This window comes from Rosa chinensis, chromosome 5, assembly GCF_002994745.2.
Source record: "Rosa chinensis cultivar Old Blush chromosome 5, RchiOBHm-V2, whole genome shotgun sequence".
Lineage (NCBI taxonomy): Eukaryota > Viridiplantae > Streptophyta > Magnoliopsida > Rosales > Rosaceae > Rosa > Rosa chinensis.
The window spans coordinates 42817000-42834581 of NC_037092.1; the positions used below are offsets into that span (position 1 = coordinate 42817000).

Here is a 17582-nt window from a genome sequence, read left to right on the forward strand (position 1 = left end):
TCCACGATCGATGTGACCAAACCACAAGTCGATCGGACGCTCAAATCCTCAAGGATCGAATAAATCGATCGGTATGAAACTGCAAAAATCATAACAATTCCATACGAACTCCAAAATTTGCATATTATATATCGAAACGCTCGTATCAACGAGTAGAACATATATAATACCAAAACCAATTCCTTAAGTGGCCGGAACACCGCCGGAACACCGCCACAGACGGTGGTGCACCGCCGCCGGCCAAAAACTCATTATTTCACAAAACTCCCAACATCAAAAAGCTTCATCTAAGCATGCTTGTGAACTTTCATAACAGGATCGAAGTCAGAAAACAAGCCTAAGGGATCGAAAACTACCTCACAAGCCGTGAACAGTGATCCCAACTGAGTTGATCGAAGTTTCACGTGAATCGATCCAAACAACCACCAAGGATCGATCGGCGAGCTTGTTCTGAACTCAACTAAGGAAACTCAAAGCCTTGCCGACGTCGGAGTTGTGTTTTCCGGCCGGGTCCGAAAACACCAACCTGCACCACCTTGTAGCGCCGCTGTGGAGGAGAATCGGCGCTAGAGGACACCAGAGGGACGACCAGACGGAGGAGACGATGCTATCTGGAAAGTTTCGTCGCCGGAGACAGCCGCAGTCCGCCGGAAAAGTCGGGTCGGATCGACCGGGTCCGGGTCGGGTCAGTCGGATAATTTCGAATCTGAAGGTGCGAACGAGAGAGAAGAGAGAGAGAAGGGATTTCCGGAAACGGAAATAATGAAAAATAGTAAGTTTCCAACTTGGGAAACTTCTATTTATACAAAAATGGAAATTCCTTCCAATGGCCATAACTTCCTCATACGAATTCCGATTCTCGCGTTCCACATGTCCACGAACTCGTATCGACGCGCTCTACAACTTTCGTGAAGGAAGTTTTCGGAGAATCCCTACGAATAAAAAGTCAACCTTTGGCAACCCCCTAATACCATATTCTTCAATTAATTATTCGCCCGAAACACTTCCGCTCCATCCACGAGCCACGAAACCGTCCAATAGTTATAAAATTAATTCCGGAAAATCCTCGGAAAATAATTACGAATTTCCGGGGCATCACATTCCACCCCCCTTAAAGAAATTTCGTCCCGAAATTTACACGTACCACACCCACGAGTACGCATAAACCAAGCTCAAATCCTATTCTCATTTCTCAACAACCTGTTCTTGTCTCACTATACAACATACCTAGCTCAATAATGGATACAGGCACCCTACCTAGTATCACAACACTAGGAATCCTTACCACACTACTTGGTGGTCACCCAATCGTTTCATGGATCTCATCCACGCACACTACCCAACAAAGACTCTATGACTGCAACACTACACACAGATCACACAAGAGTCCAGAATCCTGTCATCACGACAGTATCTGTATCACATTATCGTTAATGTAAACCTTACATTACAAGAATTGAAAATGAAACCTTCATTTCAACTCAAATCGTGCCTTTGCTTCACAACCTAACAAGTGCCTACCCAACCTGGGAACACAAAATCAAGCTAAGGTCCGGCACCGCCTGACCCCCACATATATCATCACCTGTCATTGTAATCACAACTAAAGTGGTATAGATCCCCTACTACCACAACAATGAAGGATGCATCACACCATGCTACATGCCATACTCAAAAGTCTAACTATAGACAACAGGCAAAACCCAACACAACACACAGAAAGAAGTACACAATTATCACATATCAATCTAACAACCCAAGTAGAAATAGATAAGGTACCTCCTTCCCTAGCACCCTGCTGACCAACAGCAAACACCCTCGCATTTCCCTGAGGTAGTTGCCTCTGTTGATTCCCTTGTCCCCTTCCTTGTGCTTGGGTGCAATCCCTGGAGTAATGCCCTGCCTGGCCACATCTAAAGCATACAATGTTCTTCGGTTTCGCACAAAACCTAGAAGTATGGCCCATCTCATTACAATTGAAACACCTCACGGGTGCCACCTGCCCTGCAGGTGCAGCCCCTACAGGTGCAGCTGCCTCCCTAGCCGGCGCTTGGAAATGAGTCCTCCGCCTTTTCCAGGACCCTCCCTGATTATCAGTCCCTCCATCGCACTCAGCAATTGCCTTTCCCTTCCTTCGGGAGTCCTTCTCAGCCGACTCCTGCTCCTGGAAGATCAGGTTCTCCTGCTCAATGGTCATGGCCTTAGCGAAAATGAGCTCTACCGTCTTCAATTCCAGAACAGCGACATCGCGCCTGATCGAAGCATTCAGTCCCCACTGAAACTTCGAAGCTAAGCTCTCAGCATCCATCTGTCTCACAAAGCGGTACAACCTTGAAAACTCAGCTTCATACTCCCTCACACTCTTAGTCCCTTGGACTAACGAGACAAATTCCCTTTCCAATCGCTCCCTCACAGAAGGCGGAAAGTACTTCTTCCTGAACAGTTCCACAAACTCATTCCAAGTCAGGGTGGACACATCCATGACTCTCTGTGTGCCGCTCCACCAAACTCGTGCATCACCTTGGAGCATAAACGCCGCAATCTTCCTCTTCTCAATGTCGTCGCAGACGACCATCTCGAAGTAGGTCTTCATGTTCTCGATCCATTGATCCGCCAACATGTGATCCGTACCTCCCTGGAATGGAACTCCTCCCAACCTCGAAATCTCCTTTGCCAACTTCGACAAACGAGTGGGATCCACAACATTCGCAACCTCCACAACAGGTGGAACAGGCAGCTCAACATTCGATGCATCGACCTCATCCTCGAATATCTCCTCAACAGGTGGAGGAATCCTGCCCCTACCTCGGGCTCCACCCTTGCCTCTGGGTCTACCTCGACCTCTCGCTCTGCCTCCTTGTGAATCCATCACCTAAAGAGCATAGCAACCTGTGATTAATACTTGTACAACTTCCAACTACAAGTAAAAGTCAACGTTATGACTAAATCAACCACACACAACGTCGGAAGATACAATTCTATCCCCTACGTAAATCTCGAGTTAAATCTAAAGGCCCTCATTCCTCAAAAGACTAAAACTCCTAGAAGCTACCTTAAGCTCCTACACTTCGTTCACCGAGCCAACACTACCCTGAAAACTCACAATCCACCGCTCATTGCATACCCAATGACTATATCAATACCGAAGAGCATCAGATGGGGATCCGCTGCAGACGGGCCATCACTCGAGGAGTATTGATTGTCACCAAATATGCACCTTACGCTCTGATACCAAACTGTCACGCCCCTGATTTTACACACATGAAAATCGATATATATAACCCCATAATTATATATGCGTGAACGTCCAGTCATCAATACGAAATACCTGAAATCTTTTTCCCTTAACTTACACACATATTGATGCCCTGAACCCCCAAAGTTAATATACACTCGCTCCAAAGAGTTATATATTACACAAGCTTACGAATTAAATTGTCAACAACAAAATAAAACGTAAAGGCTACTCAGAGTAACTATACAACGGAAGTCCTTATAACGGTAAAGTCACAAAATTGGCTTCCTACCGTAAAGCTGCAAAGGCGCTACCTCAGCTTCAGCGCGATTATCCTAACCTGCAGGATTAACCCCTACACCGTTGGAATGGTGCACCGGGTTGCCACACAACAAACCCGGTAAGCTTTTGCAAGCCCGTATGAGTAACTCAAACCACACATGCACAACTCACGCCAAAAACGAGGAAAACCTTTCAACTCGCGAATAAGGAAAACATACCATGCTTCCAAAAACAATACTCTTTTCCCAAAAGAAACAACGAAAGTCACACCGTGACAAAATCATATAAATCGTTAACCTAACAATTCAAATATGATAAATCGATCCAACCTGGATAAAACAATAATTAGGTCCAACCTGGACAGAACGGCAAATAGGTCCAACCTGGACAAAACATCAACACAAATAAATCATACCCATTGTTAACCTAACAAGTAGAATATGATAAATCGATCCAACCTGGATAAAACAACAAATCGGTCCAACCTTGACAAAACAACAAATCGGTCCAACCTGGACAAAACATGTACCCAGGAGTCTTAAGTAACCTACTTAGATCCTTAAAGTACGATGGCAGACAGACTAGAGCTCTAACTGAATCGTAACCTGTCACCCGGCCAAGGTTCAATCTTACGATATAATATTGCCATGAGGATGCAACCTGCAACCCCGGATCCTTAGGCCAACCTGACCCTCAGATCAAAACGTCAAATCAAATCAAAAGGAGAAATCACAACCTGTGACTCTCAAATCCTCCGACCACCGGTCGTCAGATCAAAACGTTAAATCAATTCAAAAGGAGAAATCACAACCTGTGACTCTCAAATCCTCAGACCACCGGTCGTCAGATCAACACGTTAAATCAATTCAAAAGGAGAAATCACAACCTGTGACTCTCAAATCCTCAGACCACCGGTCGTCAGATCAACATGTTAAATCAATTCAAAAGGAGAAATCACAACCTGTGACTCTCAAATCCTCAAACACTTTTCAAAACAATAGAAATACCATTTCCCACCAATTGTTTTCCAAAAGCCACAACCCAAAACAATAAAAAGCATCACTCATGCATATTGTTCCACAAATCCACAACTAATACATGAATACGTATGCATATATATACATCCCATAATATATATATATACACACATAGTCATCTACTCAGAAATGTCACTAACACCATCCATAGTTTGCAGTTAACTAAATAACTCTCAAAGAAATAGGGTCAACCCGTTCGTGATATGAACTTCGTGAGATTACTCACCTCAGAATCCCGCTGCGTCTTCTATACAGAACCGAACTAGTACACTATCACCAACAACTCGTCCAATTCACCTTCTAGAAGCACCTATTCACCAATGATCTCAAATCAGTAACGATTCATAACCAATTTTAAGTCCGAAACCCCTGTTTTGAACTAAAATCCCCCAAAGTGGCGCCAATCGAGGCAAAACCACATCCGAGACCTCCCAAAGTCCTCGGAATACGTCCACGATCAATGTGACCAAACCACAAGTCGATCGGACGCTCAAATCCTCAAGGATCGAATAAATCGATCGGTATGAAACTGCAAAAATCATAACAATTCCATACGAACTCCAAAATTTGCATATTATATATCGAAACGCTCGTATCAACGAGTAGAACATATATAATACCAAAACCAATTCCTTAAGTGGCCGGAACACCGCCGGAACACCGCCACAGACGGTGGTGCACCGCCGCCGGCCAAAAACTCATTATTTCACAAAACTCCCAACATCAAAAAGCTTCATCTAAGCATGCTTGTGAACTTTCATAACAGGATCGAAGTCAGAAAACAAGCCTAAGGGATCGAAAACTACCTCACAAGCCGTGAACAGTGATCCCAACTGAGTTGATCGAAGTTTCACGTGAATCGATCCAAACAACCACCAAGGATCGATCGGCGAGCTTGTTCTGAACTCAACTAAGGAAACTCAAAGCCTTGCCGACGTCGGAGTTGTGTTTTCCGGCCGGGTCCGAAAACACCAACCTGCACCGCCTTGTAGCGCCGCTGTGGAGGAGAATCGGCGCTAGAGGACACCAGAGGGACGACCAGACGGAGGAGACGATGCTATCTGGAAAGTTTCGTCGCCGGAGACAGCCGCAGTCCGCCGGAAAAGTCTGGTCGGATCGACCGGGTCCGGGTCGGGTCAGTCGGATAATTTCGAATCTGAAGGTGCGAACGAGAGAGAAGAGAGAGAGAAGGGATTTCCGGAAACGGAAATAATGAAAAATAGTAAGTTTCCAACTTGGGAAACTTCTATTTATACAAAAATGGAAATTCCTTCCAATGGCCATAACTTCCTCATACGAATTCCGATTCTCGCGTTCCACATGTCCACGAACTCGTATCGACGCGCTCTACAACTTTCGTGAAGGAAGTTTTCGGAGAATCCCTACGAATAAAAAGTCAACCTTTGGCAACCCCCTAATACCATATTCTTCAATTAATTATTCGCCCGAAACACTTCCGCTCCATCCACGAGCCACGAAACCGTCCAATAGTTATAAAATTAATTCCGGAAAATCCTCGGAAAATAATTACGAATTTCCGGGGCATCACATATATTATGGGATATATATATATATTTATATATATACACATACGTATTCATGTATTAGTGGCTCCGTGGTGAATCTGTGTTGATGTGTTGTGTGTCTACGTTGGGCTGATTTGTTGTTGGTACATCATGGGGTTAGTGGGGAGCTATCTGATGCTCATGAGTACGTGTTTTTAAAAGAGAGTTTCGGGAATTCTTTCTTTTAAATGTCCTGGGAGGACTTGTGAATCATATTCTATATGTCACAGATGGTGACTAATGGTTGATCTGAAACCAGATGGGGTCTGAAGATCATATGTCACAGATGGTGATAGGTCGCAGATGGTGACCAGTGGTTGATTCCGAGATTTGATGGGGTCTGAAGATCATATGTCACAGATGGTGACAGGTCGCTGATAGTGACCAAGGCAAGAAATAAGGAATCACGCAGTTAGCCGGGCTAGTGGTTACGATACGCTAGAGCGCTAGTATGTCTGCCATGGTACCTCATGGATCTAAGTAGGTTACTTATGACTCCTGGGTACGTATTTTGTCCAGGTTGGACTAAGAATCATATGCTATTTGTTAGGTTAACGATAGGTATGATTGATGTGCGTATGTGTTTTATCCAGGTTGGATCGATTAATCATATTTGAATTGTTATGTTAACGATTTATATGATTTTGTCACGGTGTGACTTTTGTGATTTCCTTTTTGGAAAAGAGTATTGTTTTGGGAAGCATGATATGTTTTCCTTATTCTCAAGTCGAAAGGTTTTCCTCGTGTTGGCGTGAGTTGTGCGGGCTTTTATCCCGTAATTTGGTGTGAGTTATTTTGAGTTACTCATACGGGCTTGCAAAAGCTTACCGGGTTTGTTGTGTGACAACCCGGTGCACTATTCAAACGGTGTAGGGGTTAACCTTGCAGGTCAGGGAAATCGTGGCTGAAGCTGAGGTATCTTGTTGGCAGCAGAACTGGTAGGAAGCAAATTTGATCTGGCTTTGCCATTGTTATGACTTCCGCTTTGTAGTGAATTCTGAGGAGTATTTACGTTTTATTTTGTGATGGCAATTTAATTCGTAAGCTTATGTAATATATAACTCATGTTGAGCGAGTGTATATTAACTTGGATTGGTTCAGGGCATCAGTATGTACTTGTTTTAAGGGAAAGATGTTCCAGGTATTTGTATTGATGACTGAACATTCACGCATATATAATTATGGGGTTATATATATATATATATCGATTTTTATTTGTGTAAAAATCAGGGGCATGACATTAGTGGCCTTCTCAATGAAATGTATGAGTTATAGGCTACCTATTGCAAGATTTGTTATTGATTTCATGCATTAGCTACTCTAATTTGTTCTATAATGAGCATTAATTTGGTTGTTTGGACATGAAAAGTTGATGGGTTTGCCTGAAGGCCTATGCACAAACACGTTAGCCCTGTACATGGATTAATCTATGCCTTTAGCAATTACTCTATTTTCCATGTTATTTCACTCTTTTGTTTGTTTTATGATTGTTGTAGGAGAAAACAATTAATGTGATTGTTCAGTTGCAATTTCTTAGGACTGAGGAGGATAACAGCCAACTAGGTGGGATCTGATATCATCACTTGTGCTCATGTAATATTTTTGTTTATATTGTTCTTACAGAACTATGCTTCCATAATGCCTTTTAGTTGTGTATAATAAGCTATTATGTTTGGCATGCAGGGAGGAGCTCATATTTAGTGCAGTTCTAAGATGAAATAGCTCAATAAGATTTTTCTTTTTTGTTACTTTTAGTTTTGCTCATCATTAGCTTGTCTAACTTTATGATATTTCTGTATTGTTCAGGTCCTATCAGGCAGAAATAGCATATTTAGATGTCAAATCAGAAGAACGAGATTCAACATCTGAGAAAGATGATCTTGGTGGTCGCAAGCGACCATTTTGGAGCTCAAATAAATCTAAAAAAGTGATATGCTGTGCCAACTGCAATGTTTGTTGCACCAAGCCTATTCACGGGTCCATAGATGATTCCCATACGACCCCTACTCACATGCAGGAGAGACAAAATGGTCCAGTTCCAAGGGAAAGTTTCTCAATGTCGGTGCTGCAGTAATTTCTTGTAGAAATGAAAAAGCACCTGATGGTTACATGAAAGAAATTGTGGAGGACAAGAACTTGGATTTTAGTATTAAGGTAAAATTGATCAACTGCTTACCTATGGACTTTATTGTTTAATGATATAGTGCATGCTTTGTGCATATAACTTTCATATTTAATTTGCTGCATTTCCTTATTGCAGTGGGCAACGAAGTCAAATTTGGTTTACACAGACAAGGATATTGATGAGATCCAAGCGGAATGGGCTAAGCATGTTTTGAAGTTTCCAGAAAATTAAGTATCAACCTATATATCTGCTTTTGTTTCTGGTAGCTTGATAACTTGCAGTAGTAGTGTCGAGGAACTGCTTTTGTGCATTTTGATAGAACTGATGGAAAGTGTTGAACAATATAATGCATGCAGTTGCTGTAACTACTATATGGATGCTACTAGGTTTTTGTCTTAGTTAGATTAGGATCCATGCAACAATGGCAGGGGTTAATGTAAAGGCTAGCATGCTAGCTAGTTTAATTAGTATTATGCTACTGATGGGAATGTATTTTTGTGGGTTAATAGATGCAATGAGGAATTTGCTGATTTCAGATCTTATAATATGCCTTTTTGATGACTAGTGTACATAATGAGGTTTGCTATATGGTTCAAATCCAACAAATGCAGGTTTATGATATGTTGTATCACAAATACAGTAACAACATAAAAGAATATCTCTCTGTTGTTCCTTCATGCTTGTAACAACAGAAAACTGAAGTTTATTTCACTATCAAACAACAGAAAAGTGAAGTTTAATTCATTATCAAACAACAGAATACTTTTACCAGACAACAGAAAACTGAAGTTCAATTCACTATCAAACAATAGAAATACTTCTAACATACAACATAAAACTGAAGTTCAATTCATTATCAAACAACTGAAGTTCTTCAAACAAACAACAGAAACGCGTAGTTCATTTAATTATCACACAACAGAAGAGTGAGTTTTCGACCTCAATCAAACTACAGAACTACATGATTACATATAGTTATATTGTCTATCAGACAACATAAATACTTAAAACTGTGGTTGGAATACAAGATAAAAGACATAAAAATAAAGTCTTAAAACTATTTAGACGACAGATGAGCATAATTTAACCAGTTATAAGATATTTTCAAACAACAATTAAATGTCTTTGAAAATGCATTCAGACAACAGATTGTTAAACAAGCCTTTATTTTGGTAACTTCAGACGACATATAAATGTGTTCTTATTGCATGTCAGACAACAACAATTTTATTAAAACTGTAGTTTGTAGTTCATTTGAACAACATTAATTTGTCATTGTATGTGATTATTAACGACAGAAAGTCCCCAATCCTTCAGTGTTGGGTTGTTCAGACGACAGAGCCTTGTGAAACTTCTGTTGTCTGAGTGAGAAGAGACGACAGAGGATATCTGTTGTCTGATGCCGTAAGAGACTGCAGCTGGATACATAACAGATAATTTACATATCAAACGACAGATATCATCTGTCGTCTGAAGGCTTTATTGGCATAGTGATGAATGAACAATGAAACACTTAGACACGGAACAAGTGTTTCATGCACTCCTATGGAACTCTTTCTAAGCAAGCAAGACACACAATAATTCTTGCATCAAAATCCCTACACAACCAACACTACTTTTCTGAATATATTGAGGAGAAAATAAATTCTCAACAATTAAGACTTAACCCTAATTGGACTCCTATTAGGAAAGATCTTTTAATATAAGATATCCAATTAAAATAAACAAATCCTAAATCACCTAGGACTAAAAAAGCACGATTTTATAAGTTGAAAAATATCTTTGTAAAATAAAATCTAAAAGCCAAAAGATACTTTCCAAAATTGGACTCTGAAAAACGTAGGGTTGACTAGGATTGACTCGGGGATTGCAACACATGTTGCAATCCCGTGATTATGCATGATATGCAATTACCTGAAATTCTTCAAGATCAGTTTTGATGAACTTTGTAGGCTTCTTTAGTGCTTTGTATAGGGATGCCAACACATCAAGTATCTTGTGATTGTTGGAAGATGGAAGACATGTTCGGTATCCAATCATTGCTGGAGCTAAAAGGCTTGGGAAGACTACCGTACCATTATAGTTGCAGAATGTAGTGCCCTCAAATATGGTTTAATCCATGCACTACAATGCAATTGTAATAGATTGTTGGTGGAAGGCGATTCCAAGCTTGTTATTGATTGTATCAACAAGCTTTGCGACCCTCTTTGGAAAATCAAGATGTTGGTTAAAGACATTCAGCGTCTTGCTGATTCTTTTGAGTCTATTTCCTTCACCCACATCCCTCGTGAAGTGAATTTTCTTGCAGATGCAATTATACTTCAGAGGGCATCCTGAGCTGCTTATTTGGCAAAATGAGCTCCCTATTTCGGTCTCTTCTATTTTTGTTTTTGACATTAGTGGTAATGGTGTTGTAAGAGGTTTTAAGCTTTAATGTATTTTCCCTTCTCAAAAACAAAAAAAGAAAAGGATATGTTCGGTTCTTGTTTGGCGGCCAAGTGAGATCTTTCGGCTACACTATTCAGATCTTAGTCAAAACATGTGATTGGAAACTTTCATCCAATGTGATTGAAAACTTTCATCCAATTGCCTGCCAACTAGGAGGAGGGAAGGGCTTATGTGTCGATTACCAGGATTTTGCAATAGGACAACCTATTATCAGAATCAAATAAGATAACTATATATGAATTGGAATCAAATTTAATGGAGGAGAAAAAAAATTTACTAACTCTATAAAATTAAAATAGAACATCTCCTTGGATAAACTGTATCAAATACAAGATAAAAATTAAAAACAGTGCATCAGTATGATTGACTTCACGTTTTCCCTGGATTGACGCCATTGGAGTAGATTTACGGTCGTCATTAGAATCTTGCGCACTACGTTATCCAAGGAAAAGAGGAAACAGCAAGAGACTTTTGGACTACACAAACGCCCTTAGTCAACACTCTCTCTCGTAGTCATCGCTCAGTTCACTTATAAAAGCCACACTAATCATTCATTTTGAACACAAACCATGGAGCTGTTAGATCCATCAATGCACGCCGTCTCTGCCTTTTTCTCATTCATGTATTCAGGTACCGATTTCCTTCTTAAACCCATTTTCATTCGTGGGTTTTCTGGCTCATTACATCTGCTTCTGTTATTTGTGTTGCTTATCTCCTGGGTGTGGAAGAAATTCAAGGGGGGTGATGGAGGAGGTGACCCAAAAGAGGGTTTTAGGAAAACTGAACCTTTGCACTTTAAGCCCACTTTAATCTGTTGTCTTGGTGTTTCTGCAGTTAGTGTTGGCTTTTGTTTATTCAACTACTTTTCCTGGTCTAGATATGGTTGGTCTGAAGAAAAGCTAGTGACCCTTTTTGATTTAGCAATTAGAACACTTAGTTGGGGTGCAGTTTTTGTTTACTTGCATACCCAATTCTCTAATTCTGGTGAATCAAAGTTCCCATACTTACTCAGAGTCTGGTGGGGTTTCTACTTCTCTCTTTCATGCTATTGCTTTTTCGTAGACATTTTTCTTTACCAAAAACACGTTTCGTTACCCGTTCAATCCTTAGTTTCTGATGCTGCCTTCCTTATCTCTGCTTTGTTCTTTATATATGTGGGGTTTATTGGGACGAAAGAGGGTAGAGATACCCTTCTTGAGGAACCCCTTTTGAGTGGCACAACAAATTCTAGTATAGGTAACACTGCAGAATCAAATAAGTCCAAAGGGGTTGAAACTGTGAAAACCCCTTATTCAAATGCTGGATTTTTCAGCATCCTCACTTTTTCTTGGATGAGTCCTTTAATCGCTGTTGGCAACAAGAAAACATTAAACCTTGAAGATGTTCCTGGACTAGACAAGGTTGATAGTGTAGTTGGGTCCCTTCCAATTTTTAGAAATAAGCTGGAGTCAGAGTGTGGTACTCTTAGCAGAGTTACCACACTTCATCTGGTGAAGGCATTAATCGTCTTGGCCTGGAGAGAGATTCTTTGGACAGCTTTGTTTGCACTGCTTTCCACAATGGCTTCTTATGTCGGCCCATATCTAATCGACACCTTTGTGCAATACCTCTATGGGCGACGTGAGTTCAGAAATGAGGGCTATGCTTTAGTTTCTGCATTTTTGGGGGCGAAGGTTGTGGAGTGCCTCTGTCACAGGCACTGGCTCTTCAGGGGGCAGCAGATAGGAGTAAGAATAAGAGCTGTACTGGTTGCCATGATCTATAATAAGGGTTTAAACCTGTCCTGCCAGTCCAAGCAGTGCCACACTAGTGGTGAGATTATCAATTTTATGACTGTTGATGCTGAGAGGGTTGGTGAATTCACTTGGTACATGCATGAACCATGGACCATCATTCTACAAGTTGCTTTGGCCCTTTTTATTTTGTATAAAAATCTTGGTCTTGGTGCAATTGCAACTTTTGTTGCAACTGTAATGGTTATGTTGGCAAATGTTCCTTTCCGAAAATGGCAAGAGAAGTTTCAAAAGAAACTAATGGAGTCAAAGGATGGAAGGATGAAGGCGACATCTGAGATTTTAAGGAACATGCGGATTCTCAAGCTTCAAGCATGGGAGATGAAGTTTTTGTCTAAAATTAATGACCTCAGGAAGATTGAGACAGAATGGTTACAAAAGTTTCTTTACACGTCGGCCATGACCTCATTTGTCTTCTGGGCTGCCCCTACATTTGTGTCTGTGGTCACCTTTGTTGCTTGCATGCTTTTTTTCGAGATCCCTCTGGAATCGGGGAAGATCTTATCTGTGCTTGCAACTTTCAGAATTCTTCAAGAGCCCATCTACTCTCTTCCGCAAACAATATCAATGATAGCACAGACAAAGGTATCCCTTGAAAGAATTTCATCATTCCTTTCTCTTGATGAGTTGAAGCCTGATGTTATAGAGAACCTTCCTAGAGGTAGTTCTGATACTGCAATTGAGATAGTAGATGCAAATTTCTCTTGGGATATATCTTCACCTAACCCCACATTGAAGGATATAAATCTCAAAATTAGCCATGGTATGAGGGTTGCTGTTTGTGGTACTGTTGGCTCAGGCAAGTCAACCTTACTTTCTTGTATTCTGGGAGAAGTGCCCAAGATATCTGGTCTTCTTAAGTTGTGTGGGACAAAGGCTTATGTTTCTCAGTCACCGTGGATACAGAGTGGCAAGATAGAAGAAAACATATTGTTTGGTAAAGTGATGGACAGAGAAAGGTATGAGGGGGTTCTCGAAGCATGTTCGTTGAAGAAGGACCTGGAAATTCTACCATTTGGTGACCAGACCATTATAGGGGAGAGGGGAATCAATTTAAGTGGAGGGCAGAAGCAAAGAATACAAATTGCGCGAGCTCTGTACCAAGATGCTGATATCTATCTGTTTGATGATCCTTTTAGTGCTGTTGATGCTCATACAGGATCCCACCTTTTCAAGGTATTTCACTTTGTCTATTCTAGTGCCATTACATTCAATCTAAATTGAGCCTTCAAAATTGTTCACTCCCTAGAACTACTGACTTATGCAGCTCAAGCTATAAATGCTTCTTTAAAAAATTTGAAAGAGTTGGACCTTCACAATGAAAAATTTACTTGCTATTTGCATTGCAGGAATGTTTGATGGCCCTCTTGAGTTCCAAAACAGTAATCTATGTCACTCATCAAGTGGAGTTCTTACCTGCTGCTGATATTATCTTGGTGAGAAATTTTCTAGTTTTTTGTTGGGATTTCAACTGGTAATTAGATGTGTTATTCTCTGTTCGGTTTCTGTCTACTCAAACTTATTCCTTGTTATTAGGTCATGAAAGATGGAAGGATCACTCAAGCCGGAAAGTTCAATGACATTATGTATTCAGGAACTGATTTTAAAGATCTTGTGGGAGCACACAATGAAGCTTTGTCAGTGCTTGATTCTGTTGGGGTAGGGCCAGGTGAAAAAACAAGCATCAGCGAGGAAGACAACAATTCGACTAGTACTAATGGGGCTGTCAAAGAAGTTGACAACAACGATGTTGAGGATTGTAAAATAGATGATTTAGGTGTGCCAAAAGGGCAGCTTGTTCAAGAAGAAGAGAGAGAGAAAGGTAAGGTTGGGTTCTCAGTGTACTGGAAATACATTACCACAGCGTACAGAGGTGCTTTTGTGCCTTTTATATTGCTTGCGCATACTCTTTTTCAACTTCTTCAAATTGGAAGCAATTACTGGATGGCTTGGGCTACTCCTGTGTCAGCGGACGTGAAACCTCCTGTTACAAGCTCTATGCTTATACTTGTCTATGTGGCTTTGGCTGTTGGAAGTTCTTTATGTGTCCTTTTCAGAGCTCTGCTTCTTGTAACGGCAGGGTACAAGACAGCCACTATACTCTTCCATAAAATGCACTTGTGCATTTTCCGTGCTCCCATGTCATTCTTCGATGCCACTCCAAGTGGAAGAATCTTAAACAGAGTAAGCAAAAGATATTTACAATATTGGCTGATGCAAAAAGGAATCAGATGAACCTTGTGTTCTGCTTTTTATTAATTTTTATATACATTTTTATTTTATTTTTTTTAATCCTGTTTCCATGCCCTTCTGATGACTATACTGACTGTTACAATTTTCTTGCAGGCTTCTACAGACCAAAATGCATTGGATATGAACATATCAAATCAAGTTGCCTCCTTTGCCTTCACAATGATACGGCTTTTAGGAATTATTGCAGTGATGTCTCAGGTGGCATGGCAGGTTTCCATCATATTTATACCTGTGATTACAGCCTGTGTTTGGTATCAGGTAATACTTCTGACTTTGTCAGAATTCTGTTACTTTGTGTGTCCTGCTGATTTATATGTCACATGAAATCTAATATGGAACTAATAATCTCAAGTTAGGGCTGCATTATCATTGTTCATGGTTTGTACATGCTCCCTAATTCTCAGTTCAGGCCTAGACATTCCCTAGCTGGCTGCCTTAGCAACTGAAATGTTCTGTTTGATAAATTAATAATATCGGAAACTTCCTCCCTCTCTTGAGAGCTACTTAAATGACTGAACAGAGAGAATATTGTCAATTTTTATCCCATCAAAATTCCATTTAACTGCAACTGCAACCTGGAAGATTTAGTAATTGTATTAATTATGAAAAAAAAAAAAAAAAACCCTCACAAACTTATATTCCTGCAGCAATATTATCTACCTTCAGCACGAGAACTATCAAGATTGATTGGAGTACGCAAAGCTCCTGTGATACAACATTGTGCCGAAACAATTTCAGGATCAACTACTATTAGGAGCTTTGACCAAGGATCTAGATTCCAAGATATCAACATGGAACTGATAGATGGATATGGTCGGCCAAATTTCTACACTATTTGTGCAATGCAATGGCTATGCTTTCGCTTGGATATTTTGTCATCCATTACATTTGCATTGTTTTTAGTTTTCTTGATGTCTGTTCCAGAAGGAGTGATAGATCCAGGCAAGTGATAACCATCTGGATTATTATTAATTTTTAGTTTGGATACTATTGTATAAGACATCTAGACATTCTCCACCTCTTATTTGTTTTGCATTTTTCTTTACCATGAAGGCATTGCGGGTTTAGCCGTCACATATGGACTTACCCTAAACACTTTACAAACTATGCTTATATGGAATCTTTGCAATATGGAGAACAAGATAATATCAGTGGAGAGAATACTACAATATACTACTAGTATACCAAGTGAGCCTCCTCTGGTAATTGAATCTAATAGACCAGATCATTCCTGGCCATCACGAGGAAAAGTTGATATGCATGATCTGCAGGTACTTGATATTCTTGTTTACTAGATTCAGGCCATATTCTTGAAATAAATATAGAGTCGTTCATGTCTGAATCTTATGCCATGTTTATGTACATAGGTGCGGTATGCTCCACACTTGCCACTTGTGTTGCGGGGTCTCACATGTACCATTCCTGGAGGAATGAAAACTGGGATTGTGGGGAGAACTGGCAGTGGAAAGTCAACTCTTATACAAACTCTTTTCCGAATCGTCGATCCTGATGCTGGCCGGATTTTGATAGATGGCATCGATATCTCTTCTATTGGATTGCATGATCTGCGGTCTAATCTAAGCATTATCCCTCAGGACCCAACCATGTTTGAGGGAACTGTAAGAAGCAATCTGGACCCACTTGAAGAGTACAAAGATGAACAAATTTGGGAGGTCAGTTGATTTTCGGACGAGGATGATAGGAAGCTGCTTCTTTTTATATGTTGTTCATACTGGTACCTCGTGGCACTAGTACCTAAAAATATCTGTTAATTTTTTTAGGCCTTGGATAAGTGCCAACTTGGAGATGAAGTTAGGAAGAAAGAAGGGAAGCTGGATTCTGCAGGTTAGTTCTATACTTCTATGGCTCTATTCCAACATAGAGGCAATATATGATGCATTTGATTCCAAAACTTAGGTAATAGAAATGCTTTTGTTCATGTTCATGTGGTTGCTGCAGTTGGCGAAAATGGAGAGAACTGGAGTATGGGTCAGAGGCAGCTCGTTTGCCTGGGCCGTGTGCTCCTCAAGAAAAGTAAGGTCCTGGTGCTTGATGAAGCTACAGCATCTGTTGATACTGCTACAGATAATCTGATTCAGCAGACCCTTCGGCATCACTTCTCAGACTGTACCGTCATTACTATTGCGCACAGAATATCTTCTGTTCTTGACAGTGACATGGTTCTTCTTCTAAGTAATGGTTAGTATTGCCATATGATCAATCCTTTTGACTTCCTAATAGTTACCATTGACACTCATTTTTTTTTTCAAATTTGTCCTTGTTTCTGTTTCAGGGCTTCTTGAGGAATGTGATTCTCCTGCAAGATTGCTAGAAAACAAGTCATCAGCTTTTGCCCAACTTGTAGCGGAGTACACAGTGAGATCGAATTCCACTCTTTAGTAATTTGACAGACGATGATTACGAAAAGTAGTGGTGACTATATTCTTATTCAGGCTTGTGCTTAACCACAGCCACAGAAGCTGCAGTTTGTACTGTATTTTAGGGAATATGTTTGAATGTTTGATGCTTTAGTACATTCAAGAAATTTGATGATCATGTGAATTTCATCAAGCCGTGATATTTAATGGTTGAAATAATGGAGTCTAAATGTCTGGTTGTAACTCACCAGCATTCAGTTTCTTTACTGTAGTTTACTGGGATAATGCTTCTTGCTTATGTCATGATTCATATGAAGCAAATAAATCATTTCTAACCAACAAAAAAAAAAAAAAGATTAATCTTGTCTTTTACCATACAACAATTAGTCTCAGCTACAAATGAATGACTAATGTCAATAGGTTAAATTATAGTGAGTGGCGTAATAACTTACTATGACATGCTCCC

At 40.3% G+C, this 17582-nt stretch overlaps 1 protein-coding gene across 1 annotated transcript; it reads left to right on the plus strand.

The window, feature by feature from the left end:
- The first annotated feature begins 11052 nt into the window (after window positions 1-11052).
- On the plus strand, window positions 11053-17382 carry LOC112165804 (ABC transporter C family member 3). The gene is made up of 10 exons (XM_024302470.2): window positions 11053-13661; window positions 13835-13921; window positions 14022-14669; window positions 14832-14996; window positions 15386-15680; window positions 15792-16009; window positions 16106-16411; window positions 16520-16583; window positions 16698-16937; window positions 17032-17382. The coding sequence occupies exons 1-10, from the start codon at window positions 11262-11264 to the stop codon at window positions 17136-17138; spliced, it is 4530 nt and encodes a 1509-aa protein (XP_024158238.1). The 5' UTR covers window positions 11053-11261; the 3' UTR covers window positions 17139-17382.
- Window positions 17383-17582: the final 200 nt, after the last annotated feature.